The 15,713-nt window shown below is 52.4% G+C and overlaps 1 protein-coding gene across 1 annotated transcript in view; it reads right to left on the bottom strand.

Moving 5' to 3' along the window:
• Nucleotides 1-7: 7 nt before the first annotated feature.
• Nucleotides 8-15,713, bottom strand: part of JADE2 (jade family PHD finger 2) — a gene marked incomplete at both ends in the record, with an annotated part of 33,373 nt that continues 17,667 nt past the window's right edge. The window contains 5 exon segments of the mRNA XM_010014797.1: nt 8-214; nt 216-502; nt 2,144-2,272; nt 6,825-6,942; nt 10,934-11,395. Of these exon segments, the coding sequence (XP_010013099.1) occupies nt 8-214; nt 216-502; nt 2,144-2,272; nt 6,825-6,942; nt 10,934-11,395 (1,203 nt within the window).

The raw sequence follows: 15,713 nt of genomic DNA, 5'->3' as shown, positions 1-15,713 counted from the left end.
CTTTTGGGATAGAGCCCTTCTTGGCCGCCTTTTTCACCTCGCCCGTCCCTTTGCGGTCGGTGGGAAGCTTCGTAGCTCCTTTCTCCGACTTGCTCGGTCTGGAATCGGGAGCGAAGGGCTTGGTGGCATCATCCGACAAGTCACCGGTGCTGTTAGTCCATAGCTCCGAGCTCTCCGGCTGGCTCCCACCCCCCGCGGGGGGGGCGCGCTGGGGGGCTGCTCCTGGGCAGCTTTTTCTTAGTGTTCGTTCTCGTTTTGCTTTTCACTTTCTTTGTGGCCTCGCTCTGCTTGAACGGGGACCGGAGGGAATGGTCCATCATGAAGCTCAGCAAGGTCTCCTCGTCCTGGAGGAGCTCCTCGGAGAGGCCGGGGGTGCTGTCCTCGTGGTGGGCGTTGTTGAGGGACCACTCGCTCATGGCCATGTTCTCGGCGGTGATCTGGACCGACTGCGCCAACCAGCTGTTGAAGAAGGTCCCGTCGATGGGGAAGGAGGTTGACAAGCCTGGGAAAACACACATGGAAGGTTGGTTCAGGAGCCAGGAACAGCCGCGCGGCCCTTTTGACACCACCACCAACTTCACCAGAACTCCCCGCAAGGGAGAAACACCCTAAAGGTCAACCATAACACACCAACTACATCAGGACACAGAACAGGGTTTGCTCCAGCACTACTGCTGAATTTGGGGTTCACTGAGGTCACAGCACAACACCCTGAGTGTTTCCCCACATCCAACACTCCATGAGCCCCCCCGAATCAAAACCGAGCATCTTTCTGCAGTGAAGATGCCAACCCCCAACGCGGGTGGAAAACACATTCCTGGGCAAAGGTGCCAGACAAACCATCCCGGTGTAAGGCTAAAAACTTGGTGACTGCCACCAGGGCCCAGGCAAGGCTCCATGGGTTCTGCAGGGAGAAGCTGCTGCTGGGCCACCACGTGCTGCCAAACCCCCGGCCTCGCCGGAGCCAAGCAGCCAGCGGGGTGGTGGGACCAGCGCTAAATCTGTGTGCAGAGGCAGGGAGGGCAGGAGGCAGGTCTGAGAGCTCAAGGTTGGCTGCCTGAGTTCCCAGGCTCGCAGCAGTGCAGCTTTTCCTGGAGATGCTTCTCCCACCCTCCACCATCTGATGGAATTTGCCCCAGAAAATCCGAAGTTTCTTTAGCAGAGAAGAGCACAGAGACAAGACGAGCCCAAAAGCTGTTACCGGTGGGGCTCCTGCTTATCACCAAACAGCTTTGAGATGAACGGGAAGCAGCCGAGTTGGGGTGAGCAATGGGCAAAGCAGAGCAAGGCAGGGTGGCAGAGACCCCCAGACCTCCCACAGAAACGCCCTGTACCCCCAGGAGGGTTTGATAACTCCTTCGGAACATCCGACAGCCCCACGGGACCAGCGGCCCCACAGGGCAGCTGAGCACATGTGAACTCATCACATCCTGCTCCGCGTACCAGCAGAGGCAGCAGTGCCAGAGGAAGTCAAACAAAACCCCAATTCCGTGTAAAAACCATATGTAGTTGTCAAGGACCTTATCAAAACCAACCTTTTTGTTTTGGTTTTTTTACTTCCCCCCAAACCCCATCTGTTGCTGAGCAACAGCAGGTTGTGGCTGATGAGGAAGAGCCGGAGGTGGGTGAGGCATCCACAGAGCCAGTCTGCATCTCCTTGTTCCCCATAGCAAAGTCGAGACCGGCTGCACGTTGTGCCTTGCCTCCTGGATGCTGCCGGCACAACCAGTACAACCACAGGGTTATGGGAGCTGTGCCCACCACTGGTGCACAGCACAGAAGATACGGGGGATCAGCCCTACTGCGGGGTGGGTAAGTCTGATTTTATCACTGGGAAGCGAAACCACACTTCAGCAGCACATCACAGGGCCTGTAACACACTATCCCAATCTGGGGGCAAGCCCCAGGGCTGGGTGGACACATTACACCCCTTCCCTGCCAAGGACCGTGTCTCCAATGTGGTCTCTCCCGCAGGACCTCATTAATTCAGGCTGATGCCCACAAGGGAGAGATGGAAGAGGCTCCTGTGGCCTCAGGTGTGACTCCACAATGTACATGCAGGAGGGATCGGGGCTGGGACTCTTTACCCTGCTCCCCAAAACAGGGAGCCTCCAGCAGCACGGGTCCATAAAATCAGACTTACCCAGTTGTCCCAATACAGTTTCGTTGACTGATTTCCTTTTCTCTTTCTTCTCAGGACTACTTTTTCTACCATCTCTTCCTTTCCTTCTTGGGTCACTTTTCTTACCCTTTGTCTTCTTCCCAGTTTGTTCTGGCATTTTGTAGAAAAAAAGGAAAACTCCATGTGAGACGAGGCATCAGGGATGCTGCAGTGAGCAAGTTCCCCTTGGGGCATACCCCTGCAGTGGAGACCTGGACCAGACCTGCAACCAGCTCCAAGCCAAAGAGGGAACACTTCTTGGCCACCTGTAGGCTGTGTGCAAGAAGATCTGAATCCTGTAGGTTACACACAAACAAGGTCTGGGCCTTGGACATGAACTTAGTGTAGCCACAGGACTATCCCACTGAAAGCAGGGGACTCACTGGAGACTCTGCACCACCAAGATGCTCTCCTGGACCAGGGCTTTGGGGTGAGGAACTGCAGGAGCAGAAGGGATAACCCCAAACATCACTCAGACACCTTCCAGGAGGATGAGGACCTCCAAACCCGGCGGTGTGTCACCCATCACCAGTAACAGCATCTCCTGGAGGGATTTAGCTGCAAAGCCAGTTGGACAGCAGTGGTGCCAGCAGTGTTTTAAAGCAGATCTTGATTTAATTTGACCTTTTGGCTATAGCAACTGTTCACACTCATATTGGGCGAAAAACCCCCAAAGCTATAAAACTTAAGCAGTATAATGAGCATAAGTAAATAGAGCAGGAAAGGTGGCCAGCATTGCCTATGGAAAGCCAGGGATATAACTCTTAGCTACGGAGACATTTGGCTAAAAAATCACTATTTCCTAAATGGCTTTGAACTTCTACTGGATTTATTCCTCTTGGGTAAACAGGACAAATACCCTATAAAAGTACAACTTGTATTGCCAAGCAAAATACTTCAACAGTTTTTACTTACTCCATTAGGTCATTCTCCCAGAGAAGTCCATGCTAAAACTCCTATTAATTTTCAGAGGGGGAATGGTATTGCCCTGAAACCAAGATGTGGGTGGCTGATGGAAGCAGAGGATGTGCAGTTAGTGAGCCTGGCCCATGGCTTGAACCTGCACAAAGCTGTGCAGCCATCAATCAGAGCAACGATATCAAGAAACAAACTGGTTTATGTGTTAGGCACCTACAAACAGCCTCAGCAGCGAGGCCATGGGCTGGATGGGTCAGAGGGAATAACCTCAGCTCTCCCCTTGCTGCAGGGGTGGAAATGTACTGGGTGACCAGGGGAGGGAATTCACATTGCACCTGCCTGCGCGTGGATTAACAGGATTGTTAATCCCGGGGTTGCCAAACCAGGACCCCCTCCTGACCAAAGCACCACTAAGAGCAAGAGAGGCAAAAGCAAAAGTGGTCTTTGCTACGTTCCTGCCAGATAACCGGAGAAGGGCAGACACGTTTCCACTTGGCTTACAAAGCAGACCTCTGACTTGGTTTAGGCAGCACAACGGGGCTAAAGAGAAGCGCGAGCAGCAGTTTCTGAAGAGGAACCTGTCAAAATAGCAGCCGTGTTTCAAAGCCAGACAGTGTTTACTTTCCACTCCATGAAAGAAAAATATAAGGGAGAGGGGTGGGTTCACTTTTACACTGATTTTATTAGAAATCTCCTCCTTAAATGATCATCTATCAGTGGGGGAAATAAAACCCTCCAAGCTTTGAGTTCTATGTGGGAGCCGTTCCAAAAACACTTTGTGCCAAAACCATCTTTGGAATAAGCCCAACAGATTTCTGTCGATGACTTCTGTACCAGCAGCTAGAAACTGGCCTCATCCAGGCAAAATCATGGAGACTTCTTCCTTCCTCCAAGAAGGCCCAGCTACACAGAGCAGCCCGGTGGGGAGCTGTGTGGAGGGGATGCTACAGGAGCCACCTCCCCACTTTCAAACCAGTCAGTGCTTTGTAACGTGGTGAGGCACTGGGACAGACTGACCAAGGAAGCTGTGCCTGCCCCATCCCTGGCAGTGTTCAAGGCCACGTTGGACACAGGGGCTTGGAGCAACCTGCTCTAGTGGAAGGTGTCCCTGCCCGTGGCAGGGGTTGGAGCTGGATGAGTTTTAAGGTCCCTTCCAAACTAAACTATTCCGTGATTCTATGAAAATGCAGCAGTGAGTTATCCACAGCTTTTGTGCCACTGGGTGCCAAGTATCTTTAACATTATCAACTGCCATGGAGGGGGCTTAGTGAACACTTGGGTGTTGGGAGCACTTGGTAGCATTGGGGTCTATAATGGTGCACATTAAGGATGGGAGCAGGATGAGATGAAGGAGATAATGAACACAACACTGCTTTCCACTGCTACGTGCTGCCGTGATGGGCAGGGCCGTGTAGCTACCACAGGAAGGTGGAGGCTGAGCCCTTCTCTGACCTCAGTTACACTGACCACCCCTCCATGCCACACTGCCACCAGCCCCACTGTCATGGGGCCGGACCCGGAGATGAGCGTGAGGACCACTGGGGAGGAGGCAAGGTGGTTCTGCCTGCACTATGGCTGTCACAGCTCACCAGGCCATCCTCACTTCCCATATCTGGGATTGCAACTTACGGCCTGATGATACATCCTAGTGAGGGAACACCTCCTGAGCACAGAAGATCCTACACACCGATGCTGAAAGGCACGTGGGTCCCTAATGTCCCCCAGGCATGGGAAGGACCCAGAGGCCCAAACCACCTGACGATCCTAGGGTCAAATTCCCTGGCATCAACTACTTGCGGGAGCTGGGTCCCAGAGGCAGCAGTCCCAGCTCAGGCTCAACCAAAAGGCCCATCCCAGGAGAGATGAGCAGCTCAGCTCAGTTGGTTCAAAGCAGAAAACACCAACCACTTGGTGCAGGAGAGAAGAGTATCTGCCATCAAAACGTGTGAATCCCACAGCCTGCAAACCCATCACCTCTTGAGTCACCCTCACACTGCGGGTTTGACTCTGATCACTCACCTTTAGGCAGAACAAACATCATGGTAAAAGCAGACATGCTCTTCCTCAAGTACATACATTTTCAGGAAGAGCAACGGTGCGGGACAGCCCCAAAACACGACAGCAGAGCCCCAACACAGCTCCCTGGTTGGCATCTGCACCCCATCCCAGCCGTCCTCAAGAGGAGCTGCCAACTCTCACCCCATCGCTGTGTTAGGGATTGGGCTGGGCATGACCAGAGGTTGGACTCTCCAAGGGTATTTCCAGCCATCTAACACGTGGTTTGTGAGGGAGATGAGCTCAAGAAGCCTTCCTGGCAAAGTCCACTGTGCCTGTCACCTTCCGAGAGCTGCAAATGCCAAACAGGGTTCACCCAGCTCAACTGAAGAACACCACGAGGTCCCCTGTGACCCCCCAAAACCCGCAGAGCCCGGCAGCAACAGCGCATGGAATCTGCCTTCAGGATCTGAGCTTGTTGCTCTTGTCTTTTATCTACCCGTTATTCCTGAGCTGGATCTCCCTCCTCACCAGCAGCATCGCTGCGGGGAGCACCATCCAGCACATTCCTGTGGGCCAGGGAACGGCTCCCGGGATGTGCAACATGGGGTCTCCAAAGTGGGAGCAGCTGGGAGCACCATTCCGTGTGTGTCCAGCCTGGTGACCCCAATCAGTGGTTCAGTGAGGACGTGTGGAGCAACACACGGTGTTAGTGATCTGTGCCATGGGGACCGAGGTTTGCAGGACCCACACCTCCCCGGAGCGCTCCCTGGGGTCCCAGCCATCCCTGCCTGGCTCGGGCCTTCCGAAGGAATTCGCAGAGGCTGCGAGTCACAAACATCTCAACGTACACACTTCTCAGCCTCCAAAACTGCAGTCAAAGAACACTTTTGTCAAGGAAAGCTCAGCCCAGACAGTTCCTGAAGAAACCCCAACCATGTGATGGCTTCAAACGCAACTCCAAAGCCACAAACACAACAACTGCTGGAAGAGCCTGCCAAAGTGCCAGATGCTGCTGCTGGAAAAACTGTTCTGCAGCCATGGGGTTTGGTCTGCCCTGCCACCACAGCAGGAGCTGTGGGCTCCGGGAATGCTTGTGTAAAAGGGAAAAAAGTAGGACAGAAGGAAACCAACTTTATTGCAGTTCCTTAACAGAAGTTGCCAGAGGCTTTGCATGCAGTAGCATGATGTTCTCCACCAATAGGTATCTGGAGAAGAGAACTGTAGTCAACCAGTGCTAACGGAGCTGGTGTCTCGGAGCAACAGACATCCTACCAGTAGCTTAACCTCTGATTCTTGACAGAGCCAAAACCATCTGCAAAGCAAGGGCTGCTGACCCATGCCAGGGAGACAGCTGCTGTGGATCAGCTCCAACATCAGCAGCCCTGTGGCCAGAACTTGCCATCTCCTGACTGACAGCTCCATCTCCATAAAAGCCCCCAAAACAGTGCCTTAGCATCACCACCTAGCCAAACACTTGGTCTTCGTGACAGCTTCCTAGAAGAGGAGGACCAAGAGATATCCGTGAAAACAAGTTTCTCTGACACGCCGGTCACCCAGGGTATGGCTTTATTGTGTTTCTGAACAAAATCGGGATGGGCAAGAGTCAACACATGAACCAATCTTAAATAACAGGGGAGGGAGAGCTCTGGTTCCCCTGGGGAGGGGGATGAGCCTTGGGCACCAGTCTGGCTTCAGAGGGCAGCAGGGACAGAGCACGAGAGAACAAGCTCTGGTAAGCGGTACTGACCTGGGTAAAGATCTTTCTCAATAAGCTTCATCTGGAGATGGAAGATCTGCTCCTGCAGTTTACAAATGGTGTGTTTCATTTTCTCCCGTCTCGTCACCATGTAACAGAGATTTCTAACCTATGGGAACACAAGAAACAGTGTTTGGTTTAGGCAGTCAAAGTGGGTCCCCTCAAACTGTGCCGCTGCTTCTGCCACCCAGGGAAACCCACACGCCCCGGGATTCAGTCCTCTTCATCTCACAGACCAAGGGGAATGGCTTTAACCTGCCCAAGGGGGGATGAGATGAGCTCTGGGGCAGAAGCTCTTCCCTGGGAGGGTGCTGAGGCGCTGGCACAGGGTGCCCAGAGAAGCTGTGGCTGCCCCATCCCTGGCAGTGTTCAAGGCCAGGTTGGACACAGGGGCTTGGAGCAACCTGCTCTAGTGGAAGGTGTCCCTGCCCGGGGCAGGGGTTGGAGCTGGAGGAGCTTTAAGGTCCCTTCAACACAAACCATTCTGTAATCCTATGGTTATTCACAGTTCTCTCCCAGTACTTGCTGCAGCCAGGACAGAGCATAGGAAATACAGCAAAATATGCAGGTGATGCTGGCCCAGGTCAGCAGCCAGCTCAGCATCCCTACCCCAAATGTGGCCCGTCTCTGAGGTTACTCACGCTCGCTCCGTATCTACCTGCAAATCACTGGTGCATTTTGTCCCTGTCCAATATATTTTATTAACCAATGCAAACAGCAAAGCACAAGACATAAATGCTTATGTGAGCCAGCACGGGAGTGGTTAAACCCTGCTCATCATGCAGGGCTGCTGGTAAACACCCTCAGCTCGGAGACAACAGAGATACGTGTGATACCCACTGGCATCTGCCTGGTGATGAATCTCAGTGCTCCAGTTTTTGCCAGCCCTGCGTCAGGGTGGCTGGAGAGCCAGGCTCTGTCACCATGGCTGCACCGGGCAGCGAGGCTTTAGGAGGAAACAGGGTTTCAGCTGCGAAACAGAAAATGCTAATGGCAGCTATAACAAGATTTGACAGCAGTTACTCAGCTTCCTGATGCTCTGAAAGAGAAAACTGCCTGCAATGAAGTGAGGAGGAGGGGGCCTGACTGGAGGCACTGGCAGCAACATGCATGGGTATGTCCACACTCACACGTGAGACCCTGATGACTTCGATTCTTCCCCCTCCCCATCCTCAAACCCCACTCTGCAGAGGAAGGCTGGGATATTTCCAGGCTTGGGGGGCTGTCCCTACATGGACAGGAGCCTTTGTGCCTCTCACAGTGACAGAACAAGCCAGGACATCATCCCAAGCCTACCTAGTGCCTGCCACCAAGGGCTGTGAAGGCAAAAGGATGAGTGTTGCCATCCCCTAATGGCATCGGTCCTTACCTAAGGAAAATCTGGAAACATGTAGGAATACAGGAGAAAAAGCTGCTCTTTTCCCTGTTGAATCACCTAGCTGTAAATACAGAGCAGTGAGCTAGATGCTGTGTATTTTTGTTCTGGATTGGAGAAAACATCAAACCAAAATTCCTTTACAAGGAAAACAACTGCCTCTGGCAACCTGTATCTCCAAGTGCTTGGCGGTATCTCTTCTCTATGATTTGATATTCCTGGAAGAAAACATCACTTGTGCTCTGCTTAGAGACTGCTGGTATTTACACACACTTACACAGCTAAATACCACCCAGTGCTGCTTTCCCAAGCCAAGCTTAGATGATATGAGAGACAGGAAACTATAGCTTTATGTTAAAGCTAATTTAGACAACCAGTCCTTAACCAGATACCACTATCAGCCACAAAATTACAACTGTTTCTGCCAGATTAATTGTTGATAACACTAAAATTGAATGTGATGCCCTGCGGACACCCCCTCAAACCCACCCCTCCAGGCTGCTCTTCTCCAACCCCTGTTTGATGCTATGCCTCACTACTTGCAAGTGAGATGGGGTGGCTGTGAGTGGCGCTGCCAGGCAGGATCAGATACCTGGGATGCCCTGGCAGCAATCGGATTTAAACCTGTATCACCCATCTGAGCACTGGACTTTGATCTGCCCAGTGTTTATTGTTCCCTGTCTTGAAAGCAGAGCAAACAAACAGCTCTTCCAGGGCCAGGCAGTGAAACCAGGCAGGATGTTGCTAAGCAGAGGCTGAACGCTGATGGGGAATGACCCCGCAAAGCCTGGAGGTAACTGTGGAAAATGAGGAATCTGGTAAAACGTGTCATTTTAACACCAAAAAACATCAAGGGGAAGCTGCCATGGCATGTGTTTGAATTAGGCAGCTCCTGGAGCAAAGAGCTGTACTGAGAGATGCGGAGTGCTTCACTGCAGACTGTACCCAGAGATGCACAGTGGTTCACTGCAGCTGGGAAAGTCAAGCTGGGAGCAAGTGGAAGCGGAGGGAGGCAGAGCAGTCTGGTTTCGATTCACAGTACAGAGAAGCAGATGAGGGAAGAAAACAAGTTAAACTTGTCACCCTTGGATCTGGCAGCTGCAGCCTGTTGCCTACAGCTTGGTGCTGGAGACCCATTAACAGTGGCACCAGCCCAGACCACCACAGAGGTGGGAACATGATGCAGTAAAGGCAGGAGCAAATGAGGCACAGATTGATGTCAATGATGTATGCAGGGATGGAGGCTGACAGGGCCACAGAAAAGAGACCAGTAACTTGAAATCCAATTGCTTTTACACAGGAGAAGGCTCTCAGGCTCTGAGATCAACCCGGGAGAGGGGTGCAGCAAGGAACAAGGATGGGCTGGTCCAGAGCTGAACCCACACCACCCTTTCCCCTATGAGTTAAACTATGCCACAGACCCACAGCAGCTTGCAGAGAGGGATCAGGGATGCACAGCAGCAGCATCACCCCAGGGGCAGCATCACCGTCACCTTCGCCTCCCAGGGAGCAGCATGTCCCCTGCAGCAGCCTGAGCTCAGGGCACCACCTCCACCAGGTCAAAGCAATGCTATTTTCCTGCTTTGCTCCTTCCTTGCCTGCTCCTGGAGACCCCCTGAGCCCCTCCATGGCATTTATACCTCAGGTGAGCGGCCAGGCAGAGGCCATGGATTCACCCCTCTGGCAGGAGCAGGAAAAGGGGGACCTGGCAGGGCTCAGGTTTTAAGCAGAGGAGGAGAAGGAGCTTGGCCCTTGCGTGCCACGCTCACAGCCCTGTCCTGCCTGTCCCTGTCCCTGTGCTGTGCCCATGTCCCCCTCAGCAGCAGCAGCATCCATCCCCTCCCCTGGCAGCTCCCTGCTGTCTGCTGCTGGGTGCTATGCTGTGCTTCTTCCCCTCAGTGCTTCTCGCTTTCACTGCTCCTCCTCCTCTCCAGCCTGCCCTGCCCCATCCCTGCTCCTTCCCTCCATGCAGCCATGACAGCCAAATCCAGTGATGCGCCAGCAGCCAGCGCAGCCCCAGGAGGTCCAGCACTGCTTTGGCTCTGCTGCTCCTCTGATGCTTGCTCTCACCCCAAAAGCTGCCGCGGCTGCTCCCTCCCCTGCACAAGGATACCCCGCTCCACAGGGGAGCTGCGGGTGCCTGCATCCTTGTCTGCATCCTCCAGCACAGCTCTGCCTCCACTGGCAGCTCCCTGAGGACCCGACCCACTTTCGGCTGGGGCCGGGGAAGGCCGGTCCACTTTCGGCTGCGGCAGGGAATGCCCGGTCCAGGTGGCCCCGCTGCTCCCTCCTGCCATTCCCCTGTCTTTGATGTTCTATGTAGGAAAATAATGAGGTGTTCCTGGGCCTTGCTGCTAGAGAGCATCTGAGGGGCAGGCACTGCGTAATTCTGTGGTTTGAGGCTGTTAAGATACAGTGGATAGAAGCTGCAGCATCATCTGCCTTCCATCCACCCAACCCCACCAAAGCACCTCTTGCCACAGACATTTGTTCTTTTGAACCCCCAGCTGTGACTGCCACTAACTTATTTCATCAGTGTCAGTGTTTTGGCAGTGATGACACACACGCCGAGCACTCTTCTTCTGAATAATGCTCTAGATGAAGGGACACAACCGTTTTGGGAGTTGAACGGAGTCAAGTTCAACTTGACTATAGATGCCAGCACACATTAAAGCAGCCCTGATGGAGTATATGGGCACATCACTGAAGGAAAAGCTGTACTCACCCTCTCCAGGTCTTGCCTGAGGTGCATGAAGAGCTTTAGGCGTCGGTAGAGAACGTCCTGTTCTTGCTGGGCCAAGTTGTCCACTTCATCTGTTTTTGGTGTCAGCAGCGGCTTGTTGGAGTTTGCTTTCCTCTTCAGCTTCCAGTACTGGTAGACAAAATCCACCAGCGATTCGCTCAAGTCCAGGTTCTCCGCCACCTCCGAGGGCTTCACGAGCTCATAGAAGTCCTCCTCCAGCTGCTGGAGCTTCTGCTTCCGCAGCGTGACCTTCTCCAAGTCCAGCTGGGCTTGGTCAGGCTCTGTCCGTGCCTCCTCGGGCAACTTAGTGGCACCAGTGCTGTGCTCAAGGCAGAAGGACTTGAACTTCACTTCGTCGTTGTCTGCTAGAATAGTCCGCATGTCGAGGTTGTGGTCGAAGGCGCAGGTGACGTGGAACGCGGTGACACAGGCGGGCATGGAGCACTGCGGGGACAAGGACAGGGCTGAGGGGCAGGACAAAGCACCTACTGCTTCCTACAAACCCAGTGACACCCATCCGAGTGACAACACCTACCGTGAAGTGATGGATGCTCCACAACAGGTACTCCTTATTGCCCAAGTCTTACACATCTATGAGCCAGACACCCAAGAAGACGAAACCCAGGGTTCACTAGGTATCAGCAGGCACCTTCCCACCTTACCTGCTTTAATCCTTCTCTGTGCTGGGCTCTGCTCATCCTGCACCTACAATAAACAGGAGCTTCTAATGGTTCTTCCAACAACACATGTCAACAGCCGAAGAAAACAGCAGGAGCCAACGGGATGCTCACAGGCTGTCAATGGTTTTCTCCTGATGGAGGAATCTTCCTCTGTATTTCACCCTTAAACTACTCCAGTAACCACATCTAAAGCTAATATGCCATTTTTATTGAAAGCATACAGAACATGTCAGTGTTTATGAGTGAACATGGGATCTCAGAAGCAGCCAATGCTCCTGGAGCACAATGCTGTCCTCCTCTGGAAATTACACAGCCTCTAATTAGCTCCATTAAAAAAGGGGGGGGGGAAAAGGCAACTCAACATCTACAGAACAAAACATCACAAAATGAACCTTTCAGAACGGGTACAGTGGCTGGACTGCTGTCAAACTTACATCACATTAATAGCTTAACAGTTCCCCATGGCTTATATTACTTTGGATCCCACAGGCAACAAACCTCAGCCTGGTTTCCTACAGAGGAACCCTGCTACACCAGCACTGTGCCTGCGTCCATGTCAGCACCTTCTCCCCCTCTACTCATTAACTGGTTTTTAATGGCTCTGAGTACCAGGTAATTATTTCTACCATAACCCATAAGAAATCAGCCTATTCCAGCTGCTAATGACCAGTTAAACTGCAATAATGAGACATTTTAAGTGGGCTATTACTGTAGGCACCGTATTTCAGTGTTTATAGAAGAATTATTCTTGTGGGGGATGAAGATGCAGTTGTGGCCTGAAGGACCAGACCAGGCGGAGGCACATGAAATTTCCTGGATGTTGACCACAAACCAGTTGGTTTTACTGGGGCTTTGCTGCGCTTTAATTCTCAAACAGAGGGAAATAAAACATATGTTCTGTTAGGAGGCGAGGAACAGCAGTTGCATGGTTTTTATCTTCATCCCATTGGCCCCAAATTCCTGCTCAGTCACCCAGCGTGTGAACTTCTGACATCGCTGCTTTTAGCTGTTTTCCCTTGACTTTGTTTATGAAGCTGCTGGTGCTTATGGAAGTGAGAGACTCGCCCGCTGCCAGGGCCAAGAAAAGCGTAGGCAAGTGCTGTCCAAGTCCTCCACTTCCAGGACTCTCCAGGCCCTGCTCCAAAGCCTCCAGTGGGAAGAGCTGGATGCAGCCTCGCCATGACCAAGCCGCGATGCTGTATTAGCACAGCTCCGGGCAGCAACGTTGGGCACTAACTCCTGCAGGCACCAAATGCAAGCACACTGTGAACTCCTACCTCCTGCTCACCCTGTTTAGATATGGCCATTTGGTCTCAATTTCAGCCTGAAAATAGCTGACAGCTTGCAAGAATCAGCTCCCTCTGCTGTGTCTTCCAGTATCTGAAGGGGGCCTACAGGGATGCTAGAGGGGTACCCTTCATTAGGGACTGTAGTGTCGGGACAAGGGGTAATGGGTTCAAATTTAAACACGGGAGATTTAGGTTGGATAGAAGGAAGAAATTCCTTACTATGAAGGTGCTGAGGCCCTGGCACATGCTGCCCAAGAAGCTGTGGCTGCCCCATCCTTGGCAGTGTTCAAGGCCAGGTTGGACACAGGGGCTTGGAGCAACCTGCTCTAGTGGAAGGTTGGAACTGGATGAGCTTTAAGGTCTCTTCCAATCCAAACCAGTCTATGATTCTACACTGATGGTGCTTGCCTGGAGCCTGGCATCACGGGGGACCCATCGGAGGTCCCCATGCCAGCCTGGTGCACCCACCACAGCAGTGGGCAGCGGGTGCCTGTGCTACCCATCCCATGGTACAAGCCCTGCTGCAGCCTCCCACGTGGCTGAAGCACCAGCTCCATTCTCAAGTATTTATTCTGGTGACAAAGTAGGGACAGAGGGAGCTCAGCCTGGCTTCAAGCTTCCAGATTTATTCAGTGCAGTCAGTATATCACACACTGGCTTTTAAAGCTCTGGCATGTGCTTCTGCAGCCACTGGTACAAGGAGATGCAATGACATTTGACAGATTCACCTGTCTTCACTTTAACAACACTTTTCCAGCTGGAAGGTCCCATAATTGAGCTTTCTTCTCTGGTAACCAAGATGATAATGGTACTGCATGGCAATACAGAGCTCCTGATTTACTCCTGATGTACTCCAGGTCTGCTCCTGATGTACTCCTGATATACTTCGTCCTGGCTGCTTTGGCACAACAGCTGGGGGTGCTTCAAACTACAGCATCCTTTTGTGCTGTTATGCACATAAATATCTACAGTGGAGAAAGTGGGCACCGAGGACTTGTCACTGTCAGTGAACCATGTGAGCCAAGGAAAGCCACAGTGATGTCCCCTCCCTCCCGTTTCTGCCACCAGTGCTAATAACAGCATTAACAACAGGGCTGTGGCTTCTGCCAGGACAATGTCCTGCTAACAGGAAAGACCATCACTCCACCTTAGGAATAAAGCAAATGGAATGCCACCCGTGCCGGATCTCTCCTCTGACAGATGGCAAGCAGCACTTGTCAGAAACGGTGCCCAAAATGCAAATAGAAAATCATTAAGGCAGCCCAGCTGACAGGGCAGCAGAGAAAGGTACCTGCTCAGCCACGGCTACCCAAGGACCTTCCATAAACTGACAATAAACCCATACTGATCCATCCCAGAACAGCGCTGGAATGAAGCAGCTCATCGTGGGAGAAGGGATGTGCCACGCAGAATAAACCAGGCTCAAAAGACTTGGCCCAGCACCTAAGTCTGCTTTGTTATCGATGACTATCTTACAGCACGTTCCATTCAAGGATTTCAGCATACTTTGTTCCTCCAGACAAATCCATTCCCAAACACAATTCCAAGAGAGAGAGGATGAAAACTGCACCAGAGATTACCGTGGGCTGGTAAATAGTCCTCAAACCACTGACTGCGAAGAAACAGAGGGATGATTTTATGTGCCAAGGGAGTTCAAACAGAAGTTTTCCAGCTGACAGTGGTGCTCTGGTGCAGTTTGGGGCCGGAGGGGAAGGAAGCAGCTCCTCCAACAGACCTGCAAGGGGAACTCGGGAAGGGAAAATGAATTACCGGTGCTGAACCACAGCCAAGCCATCAGCCAGGACACTCCTGCATCCTTACCAGCACTACCATGTGATGCTCAGTGACCACAGATGGTCTGGATCCTGGTAGAGCTTCCCAGTTGAAACAGGCAATTTTCAGCATCTGGGAATCACCACAGCAGTTATCCCAGTGGATAGGGACCAGTGGCACAAGGAGCTCAAGGTGAGCAGTGGGCAAAGGAGCCATAAGGGATGATTGGATGGTGGAGGACACTTTGGAGGGCTTTTTCCTCCAAAAAGCAACAACAAAAAGAAAGCTGGCAGATGACAGCAAAAGATTGTGCCCTTTGGAGAAGCCTGCCAGCAGCTAACAGGGACCTGGCATTTTGTGCTGGGCTGAAAGGCCTCGGTGAGCTCTTCCAGTTGTTCTTACAAGTGAGGAGGGATTTGGTGAGGAGGGAGCTGGGTCCCAAGGAAGCGCGGTCAGGACTCCTGGCACTCTCTCTTCCATCTCAGCAAAGCAAATGAGAAATACCGAGCTCTCCTTGGCATGTCCTGATGTCTGACCACAAGAACCACCATGAAGTCATGATTTCCCTTTAACAGGAGCCGGGGAAAAGGTGACTCCAGGGCTGCATCCCTGCCCCGTGTCTAGGAGCTCTGGCTCAACCGTGGACATGACAAGTCACACCGGGTTCAAAGCTCTGTACCAGAAAGCAAGGGAAGTCATTATGAGGAAGCAGGAAGGTCAGGCAGTGGGAATCCCTTCCCTTGGGCTTTGATCCTTTTGATGGTCAAATCTGGATGAGGAAAAACACCTCAATGCACAGAGGTGCCTATGCAAAAAGTCTCATGTTTGTCAATACGGTCAAGGTGGGTGTTTTCATGCTGCCTCTGAGCATCCCTGTGCTCCTCTGGGATGACACTCTTCCACCCCTCCAGTTTGCCTTCCAGATTTCACCTCCCGTTTTGGTAAAGCCCAGTTCCAACCAGCCACATGGAAAACCCCCTCCTGGAAACGACTCCCTTCCTTCCCCAGACCTGCCCCACC

The sequence above is a fragment of the Nestor notabilis genome, unplaced genomic scaffold, assembly GCF_000696875.1.
Source record: "Nestor notabilis isolate BGI_N333 unplaced genomic scaffold, ASM69687v1 scaffold15785, whole genome shotgun sequence".
Taxonomy (NCBI): domain Eukaryota; kingdom Metazoa; phylum Chordata; class Aves; order Psittaciformes; family Psittacidae; genus Nestor; species Nestor notabilis.
This window is presented reverse-complemented; position numbering and strand designations above follow the sequence as displayed.